At 39.5% G+C, this 13,661-nt stretch overlaps 1 protein-coding gene across 1 annotated transcript in view; it reads right to left on the reverse strand.

Annotated features, from left to right (window-relative positions):
- Positions 1-357: 357 nt before the first annotated feature.
- Positions 358-13,661, reverse strand: part of TBX18 (T-box transcription factor 18) — a 30,537-nt gene continuing 17,233 nt past the window's right edge. Inside the window, exons 6-8 of the mRNA XM_001926951.5 lie at positions 11,313-11,377; positions 4,853-4,947; positions 358-3,333 (exon numbers count right to left, since the gene is read on the reverse strand). Coding sequence (XP_001926986.1) covers positions 2,609-3,333; positions 4,853-4,947; positions 11,313-11,377 — 885 coding nt within the window. The 3' untranslated portion in view covers positions 358-2,608. The remainder of the gene's footprint in view (positions 3,334-4,852; positions 4,948-11,312; positions 11,378-13,661) is intronic.

Genomic DNA, 13,661 nt, shown 5'->3' on the forward strand with positions numbered 1-13,661 from the left:
CTTGGAATGTTTTCTGAGCAAGGGGTCTAAAAGTGATCTGTCATCACTGGTCAGTGGTACAAGCAGCTCATTCTTATATCCTTGCCCTTCCCCCCACCCCAGACCTGAAACAAAATATACCACTCTGCCCTCCTCTTCTCATATTTGAATTTTCACGTGTTCAACATTTGTCAGGGCTTCACCTTCAATGACATGGTCAAGGCACCAAGAAATTATATTTAACACATGAAAAATGAATACCAGGCCCATGCCTTCTAATCATAAGCCACAAAATTTGTGTTTGGGATATGCATGTGTGTGCTTATTCTTGGAACAACATTTATAGACACTTCAAATGATTACCCTCCAAAGCCATAAAAGGGTTTAGTAACACACTTTAATATATAATTTCTTAAGCATTTTTAATAAAATACAGATATATAATTATAATTATCAATGTATGTATGTCATTTAATATAATAATAAAAGGCTAGCCTTTGAAGTGACATGATGATTAATATTTACAGTAAAACCTAAAGGAAATAGCATTTGTAAAATATTGCTAAATCAAAAAGAAAAGATTACTTAAAAATTCTACTCGTACTGTGGAGTCATCTCAAATCACGAAGAACAAAAAAGGAAAATCCTCATCTTATTAGTACATCTAGGTATAGATCATTACTTTCCATGCTTTCTCAAGATGGAAAACCCTTATTCTCCTTAAATTATGCCAAGCTCTCAGGCTGAGATGTTCTGTTCCCAAATCTGTGTCAAGCTATTAAGACCATACACAAACATCTTACACAGATCTACCTATTGGAAAGATGACATGTGCCTTTGTGCTAATTTTAAATTTAAACATCAGTGCTGATTTGATGAATGGTTACAGAGTCCATGTAAATTTATTGGTATTTATAAACACTCACATCTGTGCAAACTGTTCAAACAGTAATCCCCCTAAATATGTAACCGTCACACTGTTTTAAAGTAAAGAGGCAAATCAGGAGCTACCTCCTTCCCCATCTAACCTAGGGATGGGGTTAAATGGGGAACCTGGGTTAAAGCAATTCTGTTTAAGCACTGAAAGGAAACCACACTGCTTTCATTTGGCCACTACATGAATTGTAATGAGTCAGTGCACAGGCACATAATTTTAGTTTCTTAACAGACATGCAGTAATGCTGTTCACCATGCAATCGTAGCCTTTCCAACTCATCTCATGATGCTCTATCAAAGGAATGACTTGTTTTGAAATGGTGTATACATCATTGAAGGAATTTTTTCAAAATAATGCTGCGTTTCATTTTTTTTCCACTTTTGAGGTTAAAAATGATGTTGAGGTTAAAAGTTTTACAGCGCCTTTATCATAATTGGTATCTTCCTCCTTAGTCCTCCAAGAGGGCCTTCATAGTAATGGGCTTTGGCCTTTGCACTGCAACCCCCAAAAGACAGATTGCCGGAGATAACCCCCTGAAATTCCTTACAGTGTCATTTAACACCACGAAGGCCTAGAATCTTTCTGTTTTGAGAATGACTCAGAGGCACAAGGTTCAGGAGGCGGGAGGTTTCAATTTGTAGGAGTTACGAGGCAGAAGTAAGTAGCATGAATGCCTTTTCCCTTACTTAGAGACCACGGATCAGGAAACTCAAAGCAAAATGGGGAAAAAAAAAAAATCCTGAATGAAAAAACCACACTGTAAAAACCTAAGGGATAGCTGACAGTATTATTCCTCTTGATTTAAAAAGTTAGATATTTCTCGCTGGAATCAAAGAATTTGAGGTGGATTTATTTTCTTTTTGCCATTCCACACATATCATATATTCCTTCCCTGGTGAAAACTGGAATTTAAAAACGTTTACAGGGCATGCTTAAATAGTCTCCTTGATACTAATTAAAATGAGCAAAAAAATACTAAATACTGGAAATTTATTCTCCGCAGATGAATAAGTGCCTCTTATACGTCCAATGGAAAGTGAAAAAAAAATCACAAACCTCTCCATCTTTCTGAAGAAAATAATTATTGTGGGTTATGAATTTTTACAGAACCAAAGTCACCTAATATCAAAGTTAATCCTTCATGATTACAAATTCCTCCAAACTAATGCAAAGATTTCAACTGGCTTTTACATTTTAGGTTCTCACACAGTGCCTAAGAATAACAGAAATCACAAGACTCTGTGTGCGCTGGTTACTGCTGGTTTTCAACACTCAAGTACAAAACTGGGTAGAGCATTTTTCTGAAAAATTAAGTTAAAAGTCTTAGTCTGGTTAGTATCATTGCAAGTTTTAAGTTTGCTATTTGTTTCTTTTAAAAGCATGAGAACTTCGGTTAAACATACTACATGTATGCCAATATTCTGTGCAACTGGATGAACCAGGGGAAATAACCAAGAGAGGATGTGATTTTGCAGCCTGCAAAACTCCACATGCCATATACAGTACACGTATATACCATAGATAATTACAATCTCACCATTAGAAAGTTAAAAAACTCAGGGAGCCTTCTTTTTCTATTATATGTACATTTTATAAGCTACTGATAGTTTCTTTTCATATTAGTTTCCAAAAGAAAAGAAAGAAAGAAAATACATCAGTCGGATTTGAATGCAGTTTAACTTAAAGGCTTCATCAGACCATATGTGCAGACACTTGAGATGATGACAGAGTTAAGCTTCCTAGGGTCCTAGAGTCAAAGAAACTCTGTTGACCCCCACTGCTAAGCAGGTGCACTCCTTCCACGGGGGGCAACATCTGCCGATCCGTCATGGTCCCACTCGGCGAGGACCCCAAGAAACTTCCTTGGGAAGAAACAATTTTCTCAGGACTGGCAGCCAGTTTGGGGGATGTAGAGAAGTTATATCCATACAAGGCACAGGGGCTGTGTAACCTGAACGTGTTGTAGGAACCCTGGTGGGTCTGGTTAGCAGCAAAGGCGTTGCTGGAGGGTGAAGGCATGATGTACTGGAGCTGGGGAGACATGCCGGAAATCTGCATGGACAAGCTGGTCTGCGGGCAGCTGAAGGTGTCCCCATCCGTGCCGGCCATGGACATGTTCACCGAGGCGCTGCTGCTCACGCCCACGTAGGAGGGAGTCCTGGGCGGGGCGAAAGTCTCGCCTGTCTGGTTGGTGAGCCTGTTGTAGGTCTCCGCCAAAGATGTGCTGTACCGGTTGAGTGTGAGACCCGAGCGGGCACAGGCGGAATAGTCAGCTGGGGCCAGACTACACAGCTGGCTGGTGTTGGGACCCAGATGAAAGGCGGGAGATGAGCAAGGGGAGCCGGACAAAAGATGAGGGTGGGTGGCCGGAACACCATTCCCAGAACCTTGGAGTAAGGTGGAAGAACTGGTATTTCCTACAAAAGAAGTTGAAATAGAAAGAGCATCTTTTTCTTTCCATTTTGTAAGCATGAGCAACACCACTTCTTACAAAGGGCAGGTACAAAGACAAAAAGGAGATGGTCTCCACTCTCAAGGAATTGTAATATCATTGACTTCAGACTGAAATATTTTAAACATAGATTCTCTCAATATTTTCAAGGAAAATTATCTCCCGGATTTTTTTTTCCTTTTCTTTCTCTCTTTCTCTTTCTTTCTTTCTTTCTTTTTTTTTTTTTTTTTTTTTCCGGAAGATAGGACTCTACCACATAGAATTTTCAGTTTCTCTGTCAATTAGCTTTCTCCAAGTTTTCTCATTTTTACTCTGTATCTTGTTCCAAAAGTATAACTATCACCTCACTTCTACCCACCTTTTTTCTTCAGCAGTCTGCTCTGGATCAGTATATTTTCTTGCAAGAAAAAAAGGGAATTCAAAAGAAAGAGCCAAACGGCTCAAAGATACATCCTGCCTAAAACATACTTGCAACTTCCCACTGACAGCTTGTGTGTGTCAATGACTATACCACACAGGGCTGCTGCAATAAAGCAACTGTCTAGAACTTCAAAAATCTCATTTCCAACCAGAAGACAGGTTGGTGAATCACATGCTCACACAAGAGCAGAGGTCCAGCAAATAAACAGCCCTGTACAACAGAGAGGGTGTTTAACCCTGCATCCAATCAATAATGTGGTGGAGGCTGACTCTCCCCTTCTAGATTTGCTGGCAGATTGATGTTTGCAACTTGACGGAACTTAGGGAGAGAGAAGAATTCCAACAGGCTGGACAGGTTGTAAAACCTTCATTGCTCTAGCAACAGTGTTTTATATAGCTTCTCAAAATAATCTAAAAGCCCAGTCTGCCCAGTGATAATCATCTAAAACCCAGCAGGCCAAATTCTCACCGGGGTGCTGGACAGGATGAGGCATAAACAACCTGAGCGTAGGAGTGGGCTGTGAGCCCTACCTACTGAGTAGACAAGGAAGCATCAATCCTTTCCATGAAGCTCCCCCTGAGGAAATATAAGCCCTGGGCTTGTAGGAAACACTCAGAGCTGAGCTCAGGGAAGTCTGCCTCACCGTGGCTGATGTTCTCATCATATATCTAACAGGAGAACCCTGTTCAGAGGCAATTCTACTGAAGGAAGAGTAGAAAGAAGCTGGCAAGAAAGGGCAAATAGGGACCAGCATCGGCAATTTCTTGTAAGGTACACCTGGTACCTGGGCCAACCACTCTACCTCTAATTTTAATAAGAGATTTAAGGGTAAAGGAAAGGTTATGAAATACATAAACAGCTTACAACATCCAAGACGTAACCTATGGCCACAAGAGCCATTTTCCTGGCCCACCACACAGAAAAGAGAGGGACCCTATAATAGGAGAATGTTGGTAATGAGGTCACCATTTTAGAGGCAGGTAAGGACTTGTGAATTTTTCCGTGCTTGAGCATCTAGGCAGGCCCTGTTTGTATACATGACCTGGAAGATGCTGTGATTTACCTTGCTTGGGAATTCCAGGGATATCTTCAAAGGTGAGAGTCCGTAGTGAAGGTCTCCAAAACGCATATGACTCCACAAGGGCTTCCAAGCCCATTCTAGATGGAAGGGTCAGGATGGGGGCGAACAAAAGAAGCCCAGTTAGCAACAGCCAGAGTTGTAACCAGTAATAAGCAGCTCCGAAAATACCACTGGTGTTGACAGTGCCCCCCACATTGGCAGGTTAGGGGCTTAACACAGGCAGAAACAAAGCTTCAGAGATGAGCTACCATCCTGTTGCCAGGAGCACAAAAGGATGAAAACCAGCCAGGATGGTTGAGAACCTGTTAACGGTTCTCAGAAAGCTCTGCAGACCTTGGAGGCTAAAAAGCTGTCCCCTGGGGCTAAGAAGCTGAGGTAAAGAGCGTCTATCCTGACTGATGTGAGTCCAAGGCCTGCTGGGTTCTGGGACCCACCCTCCCTCCCTGTTACATTACTTCCCCCTCTCATGAGGAAGGCTCTGCCATGAAAGCACTCCCCTATAAAGAGGCATTTCTGGCCATCCTTTGGTGCCTGGGGCAGCCGGATGAGAAGAGCACGCATCTAAAGGAAACTCTCAGGGGTATGATTTCCACCACACCTAGGACAGCCAGCGTCAGTTCAGGGGCAGCCCTGGCTTCTCAGCCCCGCATGCAGAAGGATTGCAGGACAGTGATCTCACGGTGTGCCAAGGTCTACAGAGCCAGTATTAGCATCAAGCATTATTTCAAAGCCCCTATATCCACTTAATGAATAGACACTTAAAGAAACAGGATAACTTCATTATGGGCTACTTGCAAGATATATGTATATTTCAAAACAAAGGTGACTACTCTAAATACCTATATAAATGTATGTATCTCCTACTGTAAGTGATTCAGAGTCATCCCTTCCTTATAGCAGAAAACTAAGTCCTCTGGGTGCTGGAAATGAGGCTGTTCACTCAACTAGCACATTCTTCTCTCAACCATCTCAGCCCTAAGCAGTTGGTTAATCTAGGTTAACACTTGTGCTTTTCATGAACCACACAGCCCGACTGCAGGCAACGCCTGCTTCCTGAACATCAAACAGTGCTCGGACATCTCTTGTGATAATTAGATACAGTTTTAGGTAGTATAGATCATCTGTACTTAAGGCATATATCAAAGATACTCTACGTGCTGCCTCCTCTGGATTCCCTGCATCCCCAGGTCATAAACCTTTATGAACCAAGACTAGAGTAAACCACCCCCCGTGCAACACAGCGAAAGCTCTCTGAACACTGTATGTGTGGATAAAACCATCTCCCACCTGACTTTTCCTTATTCTTTTTTTTTTTTTTAATGGCCTCACTCATGGCATATGGAAGTTCCCAGGCCATGGACTGAATCTGAGACAAAGCTGCTACCCACACCCCAGCTGCCGCAACTCCAGATCGTTTAACCCACTATTCAGACCAGGGAGAAATTGATACCTCCATGGCGACCCGAGCCACTGGAGTCAGACTCTAAACCCACTGCACCACAGAAGGAACTCCCTGACTCACCCTTCTGTTGCAAGGCTTTTCACTCTGAATTTGCTTCCTGAGCATGTTCAGAGTATAGACTCCTTTAATTTGTTGATTTCTGTCATGACTCTAGGAGGCCATGACTACCCCATATTAGTCACAGAAAGAGAGTGTGTGTGGGGGGGGGGGTGGTAGTGCATGCCCCGGATGCATAAACAAACCATCCTCACATGAGTCCACATGTGGACCTGACCTATTTCTTAGGTTGAGGTTGGGGGTGGGGAGTGGCACTGCTCTGGGAGCACAGCAAGAGCTGTCCTCAACCCACACAGGTGCTGGCACAAGACTGCACTGCCTCACTTACCTGGGCTACACTGAGCCTGAAGGACAGAGTCTGGCTTCTTCCAATGGAATCGGTGTGCCCCAGAGAGAGGACTCTTTAGTGGTAAGGACACTGGACTGAGGGTCAGGAGAACTGGGCTGTGACTGAAACTCACTGAAACTCATTACGTAACCTTGACTAAATGTTTGACTGCAATTTCCCCACAAAAGTAAGGACTGGAATACAAAGCTCTGAATCCTCTCCTAGCTCTAAATTCATTTGCCACTAAGTGATTTTTTCTCAAACCAATTATCGTATCTGTGGCTGACTGCAAATCAGAATCAAGATTACTCAATTCAGTAATATTTTCTGTACATTAAAGTATTGACTGGGGAGAAGGTCGGCAGCCTGGTCAATCCCAAAGCCCCACATAATCTGTAGGTCACACTTAATATTCAACTCAATGAATGGTAGGTGCTATTTACTCTATTTTTAGCTCATACTAATACTCAATTGTTTATGACTTCCTAGAAACAAGCTTTTTTAAGTGAAAGAAGTTAGGATGCGGTTTTGTATAAACTGCTTTGTTAAACCACAGATGAGTTTTCATAATTGTAGTTTTAAATATTAAGGATACCAAAGTAGTCCGGGGGTGGTCTCAAGGGGAATTCACTAAGAGGTAATTAACGAGCACCTACAGAACTTAGAAATTTATTAACTATGGAGATAAGCATCCGTGCGTTATTTGCTTTAGCAATGTATTTATTAGACTTCAAATACAAACCCAGAGACCAAATTCTTAGGGAGAAGTTATTGATCCTCACAAACATCTAACCCTAAGCGCTAAAGAGATGCTCTGAAGGTGACATACCTACAAGTGATCTGATTTAGAGCTACTGATATTTTTCCTGAGGCTGCTGTTTCACACTGCAAGTTCCAGAAGGGATTTCAGATATTTTGCAGGAAACAGTTATAAAATATTTATTAGCTGAATCTGGACTATTTTTTTAAAAAGCCTTCATTTTCTCCATTAATGGAGACTTTTCCATCTAGTTAAAGAAAAGATAAAAGGCACCTCCTGCAGGAGTGTAGCCAAGGCGATAATTTATACAAGATGCCTTTGAACAATTTCCACGTTTTATCACCCCCCTAATTTATGCTATCAAATGGCCAAGTTTATTTAGTAAAATGGTTATGTTTTTCCTGATGTATTTAAAGAGAAGAAATTTTTGTACCTTCCTGAGTAAAAAATTTTATAGGGTCAACCCTAAGGCCTAACTGAAGAATGAAACTATTCTCAGCACATAAATTCTCCTTCACATAGCAAATGTCCTGCAGGAGAGCTTTTAAGGGCTGAAGCTACTGATTCCTATAAAATAGGCTGTGGAACCATAAATAGCCAGGAAGGTATAATTTTTAATTAAAGCAAATTGTTTTATAAAGTTTAAAAAATCCCAAGTCCAAGTTTATTTCTTGTCTGCATAATTTGTTTATTTCATGTATAGGGAAAAATAAATACAGAATGTATATTAAAAGGCAGTAACACGACTACAACAAAGCCGGGAGTATTAAGGAAATATTTTGAACTTTTTCTCATGAGCTTTCTTCTCTATTAACATATGAAAACATATCATCCTTCCCCAAGCCCTCAGTACCAGGACACCCTCCTAGTCTCACAGATAACTTGGGCTCTTTTTTTTTTTTTTTAAGGAAAATAATACATAAGTCAGAATCTTTAAAGCTGACTAGATTTTCTCTTCTCCATGTAAGTGTCTTTTGCCTCTATCAATGGAAAATGTTAAAATCAGATTATATTTTAAACTGGGAATATTGATTCACAGATCTTTAGCATCCCCAAATCAGCACTGAAGACCTTATCAATGATAAACAGAAGTCATTTTAATGAGGGAAAAATAATGGAACTATTCATTCCACTAACAAGGAAGCTATGTACAGGCTCGGTATTTTTTCTGCCACTAAGATATTTGAACATTTGGAGCAAAACAAAAATTTTAACATCATTTAAAAAGTGTTAAAACATAACTCATTATTTTTGACATTTCCGTTACTTTAAAAGGCTCAGAGTCAGGAAATAAATAGTAGCAAGCACCACGGATGCCATGCTTATATACTTCTGAGACAGCCAAAGGAAAGAAAAATTCCTATCAAACCCAGCATTTTGAGCTCAGGACACCAGACAAGACACTCAGTGGTTTATTTTCACCAATGCCTCTGATTTTTTTTTTTCACTGATCGAATTAAAAAAAAAAAAAAAGGCTTTTCATTGTGCTGACTTATCTAGAATTCTTCCTGAAAACTTGTAATATGTGTCTTATCATTTCACTTTTACGCGTAGGCTCATTCACTATGACTATGACCCAAAATAAACCTTTAAAATATTTTTAAAGCTATTACTTCAAAAGTGAACTGATAGGTCCTGCCGTACAGCACAGGGACTCTATCCAATCACTTGGGGTAGAACATGATGGAAGATAGTTTGAGAAAAAGAATGGATGTATACATGTAAAACTGGGTCATGTTGCTGCACCGCAGAAATTAACACAATACTGTAAGTCAGCTATACTCTAGTTCTTAAAAATGTTGAGAGTAAATCCCAAAATTTAAAAAAAATGAACTGATAGTAATATACAATATGATAAATATAATTAACACTGCTGATTGTTATATAGGAAAGTTGCTAAGAGAGTAAATCCTAAGAGAGCTCATCACAAGGAAAAAATTTTTTTCTATTTCTTTCATTTTGTATCTGTATGAGATGATGGACATTCACTATACTTATTATGGTAATAACTGCATGATGTAGGTACATCAAATCACTATGTGTACACCTTAAACTTGTACAGTGCTCTATTTCAATTATATCTCCATAAAACTGGAAGGAAATAAAACCCAACGGTGTACAAGCAGTGTGATCCCCCAGGGTCAACAGCAGTGAGCTCTTTCTCCTACAGGAGATCTTGGACATCCTTCCTGGCTGTATATTCTCAAGCCTCAGTGCTACCTTCCTGGCATCTCAGAAATTTATTCTCTGCTAATAAAATAAAATTAAAATAAAATAAAATAAAATAAAATAAAATAAAATCCCTAAACTAATGCAATCTTAAATGGATAAATATTCTTCTGCTGTAACCAAAACCACAAGAAGGTTCCATCAAATTATTTGTGATGATAGAAAAGAAGTCATCCCACTGGCTTCTCTCAGACACCTCACCAGGACCATCTCAGCTGCTAAATTATTCAAATTTCAGAAGCTTTTCTGAAAAGTGATGTTAACCAGGAAGTCAATGGAACATAACAAAAACCAAGCAAAGTTCTTCTCCACAGTGAAAGAGACATCTAAAAATGACAGGATCATTGCAACACAGCAAACAACGAATAGTAGGAATACTTGCAAATCTTCCCACAGAATGAAAGAATTTCAGAAGGAAGCCCAGTTAATCTGTCTTGTTGACCCACCTGTGCTAAGTTAAAGGCTTCTCTATTCATGTTACATTTCAGTTCTCACATCCATCCCATGGTATTTTAATGAACCACTGCATATGAAGATGAAATCAAGTCTTTCTGCAAGCACTTGAATTTATTCTGAAATAAAGGTCTCTGTCTACACTTACCCCGCCCAGTGAATCAGCTGAAAGAACAAAGTCCAGACCACTACCTGATTGTTTTCGCTCTACAATTTTAAGTGAAGTTGTCCCTAAAATAAGAAAATTGGGGATTTTGATCACATGTGGAAAGAGCCTATCAATACCAGGTTTTCAAGGAGTATAATAATTTCTGGAGTAAAGTGATCAAAATGTCTCAGATACTTCTTTTTAAAGACAAAATGCTTTTAAAAACATTTAAGTCAAAGCCTTACCCCGCAAGGGCATCTGGAGAACATTAGTCTATTATTACTCTCTATTACCACCAACAGTTATTTTAGAAAATGTTGTGCCGAACTGTACTGGAATAGAATCATACCGATAAATTAAAAAACTCCTGGCACACAGACTAGGTGATCTGCTTTTTGATAAAGGTAATAGAGTGGAATTCATCACTGTAGCTCTCCCACTTTGCAACACCATAAAATGTGACACTGAAAAAATAAACAAGTGTGTGGCTGTCAGTAGATCCCAGATGAATTTAGAAACTAAAGAACATCAGCTGTCTTGGCCGTGGGGAGAAGTTTCACATTCTAGTTGAAAATCTGATGGAGAACAAGCGATTCTGTCATATTTTGAAGACAGATCAATCGATTGTTGTGACATCACTAAGCAAAGTCTAAACCAAGAGCAGATGTAGAGAGGATTTTGACTTGGGATATTGAAGCCCCTGGGTCTGTAAGGACAGTTTTCCACACGGCCCCTTCGGGGCATGTACAGCATGCACTGTACACCCTGAGAACTTGTATTTTCACCCAGCATCACACATCAAAGTTCACCTTAATGAGCCACAATGCTACATCCAAAATAAGTTTCATCCAAGACCCAATGGTACTAACACATTTAAATCCTCTTCAGCAGTGATTTCAAAACTATGTCAAGTAAATTTAACTGTTCACTTTGTAATGAAAATTTCACAATAAAAAAAAATCCGATATATTTATCACAGCCTGAAAGTTCTTCACGAAGACTCACCTGTTACGCCCAGAGTCTCGGAAGCCTTTGGCAAAGGGGTTCCTATCTATCTTCAGGCGAGTAATCTGCAGAGTAGAAAAAAAATCATATCAAATCTTCCAGTAATTGCCAAGGAAGGTTATTAGAAACAGAAATGATGGAAGAACTATAGGTAATTCCAAAATGAACTGTCAGAAGATTCTATTGTGTTCCTCTCCCCTATTTCTCAGGTATTTCATTATCTTAGGAGCAAAGCTACAAAAAAATTTCAGAAATTATCTTGACATTCATCTGCTATGAAAAGACATTCCCCTACCTCTAGTCAAGCTCTGTAATAGATTAACTTTGCTTTGCTTTTAATATCCCTGGAGAAGGAGATTCTAAATCATCTGTTGATAATTTGCCCTTTGTTTGACACTCTCCTTGAACTAAAGTTTTTTTCCCTTTAACTCTGGGACGTGTGTCTATTTGTCCTGCAGTAGTGGTGTGGGGGAACAGCTAATACCCAGCTTCTACTGAACAGCCATTTGTATGCTTTAGTATTGTTAACCTATCCCTCTCTTCTTCAAAAAAAGGTAATATACACTCCTTTAACTTTTCTGCCTCCCTATTTTTCTTTGTCTCTCCTTGAATCATCTCCTCTTTCATCTGTGATGAGATGTGATTCTCGTCATCTCTTTCATCTGTGGAGTTGTGACCGGGTGAGAGCACTACAGTGAATGCCTAACCAGAGGTAACCACTACTGGAATATTGAGATTCAATCTTATACATGTAGAAGGAATAAATACTGTCTTGATTTTAACGACACTTCTAATTTGTTGACTCAAAGCTAGATTTTTGCCCAATGAGACCATAAGATTTGAGGGAAAAAATTTACAAATGGTCTAATTGTCTCCATTAAAAACAATTTTTTTAGTTACGTCATCTTGAAATTGACACTGTTTCTTACCAGAGCTCCACCTTCCCCGAAAGAATGTACAGCCTATTTTATAAAAAGCACATCATGCTTTGTTTTCTGTGTTCTTTGGTGTGGTGGAATCTACAAAGTTAATAAACATGCTTCTGAGTGTACGGTTTTGGCTAAGGACAAATAAACACTATTGGATGACACTAAGGCAAAGAGAGGCATCTTTGGAAAGTCACCTGCAATCTCCCTATGTTGTGCTGTGTTGCTCTCAGTCATCTGCCAACCTGCCATGTAACACCTGAGATAGGTGTACTCCAGATGCCATTGTCTTAGGTTTTGGATAAAATTACATTATAAATGAGATAATATAATTTACCATGTCTGCCACTCTGCCATTGAAAGAACTCTTCATAATTCATTGTAGCTCAATTCTCTATTTATTCAAATAATGCTTAAAGAACATTTAATAATTTAAATGTCCACTTAAAAATGTGCTTTTTAAAAGAAAACAGACTTGCACAATGGTGCCTTGTCTAAATAAACATATATCACAATTACCATTATCGTTACTTTTATTACAATGGATGTGACATCTATTGAGTATATCCCATGCGTGCCGTAATACAAGTTTTATGCATATCATTTCATCTAATTCTCACAGCAACTTATACGTAGTTGCTATCACAATTTTATGTTTTCTTTTATACTGGCGTAAGTTTCCTATAATCATAAGGTTACTTGGCCATAAAACTGGGCTGGGACCCCCAAACTTTACGGCCCATGCATGGAACCAAATTTGCATGGCTACTTACCAGTTTTCCATGAGTTCTTCAGAATGGTAGCTGGGCAGTTTTAAAATGAACATGTTTGCATTTTATCACTATCGATTCCATTTCGTCTAATTTTTCCACCCTCTTAATTGATTTGTCAACACATGGTAATTGGTATTAGTCACCAGTGTGTACCAAAGCCAAATGTACCTTATTTATTGTATCACAGAGGCTGGGAGAAAAATACATACTTAACATAGTTACTGGGTGTGTTCAAGAGAGAAGAGAGAGACAGAAAAAAGATGAACTGGGGTTGTTTAAAAGGTACCAAATGGGGAGTTCCTGTTGTGGTGCAGCGGAAACAAATCAGACTAGTATCCAGGGGGATATGGTTCGATCCCTGGCCTCACTCAGGGGGATGGGGATCCAGTGTTGCCGTGAGCTGTGGTGTAGGTCACAGATGCGGCTCAGATGCTACATGGCTGTGGCTGTGGCTGTGGCCAGCCTGGGAACTGGGAACTTCCATATTCAGCAGGTGCGGCCCTAAAACAAAAACAGCAAAAAGCAAAAAAGAAAAGGTACTAAATGACTCTGCTCTTTTCTACTCATGTACTATGTTTTTCCTTTAAAAAATTCATTTTTCTGCACCTAACATATTTTAAAGAAATCTTCCTAATTATCTCCAGCCTTTT

This window comes from Sus scrofa, chromosome 1 (genome assembly GCF_054392235.1).
Source record: "Sus scrofa isolate SSC_HxYL_T2T_F1_AM1 chromosome 1, Sscrofa_HxYL_maternal_Yorkshire_Landrace_v2.0, whole genome shotgun sequence".
Lineage (NCBI taxonomy): Eukaryota > Metazoa > Chordata > Mammalia > Artiodactyla > Suidae > Sus > Sus scrofa.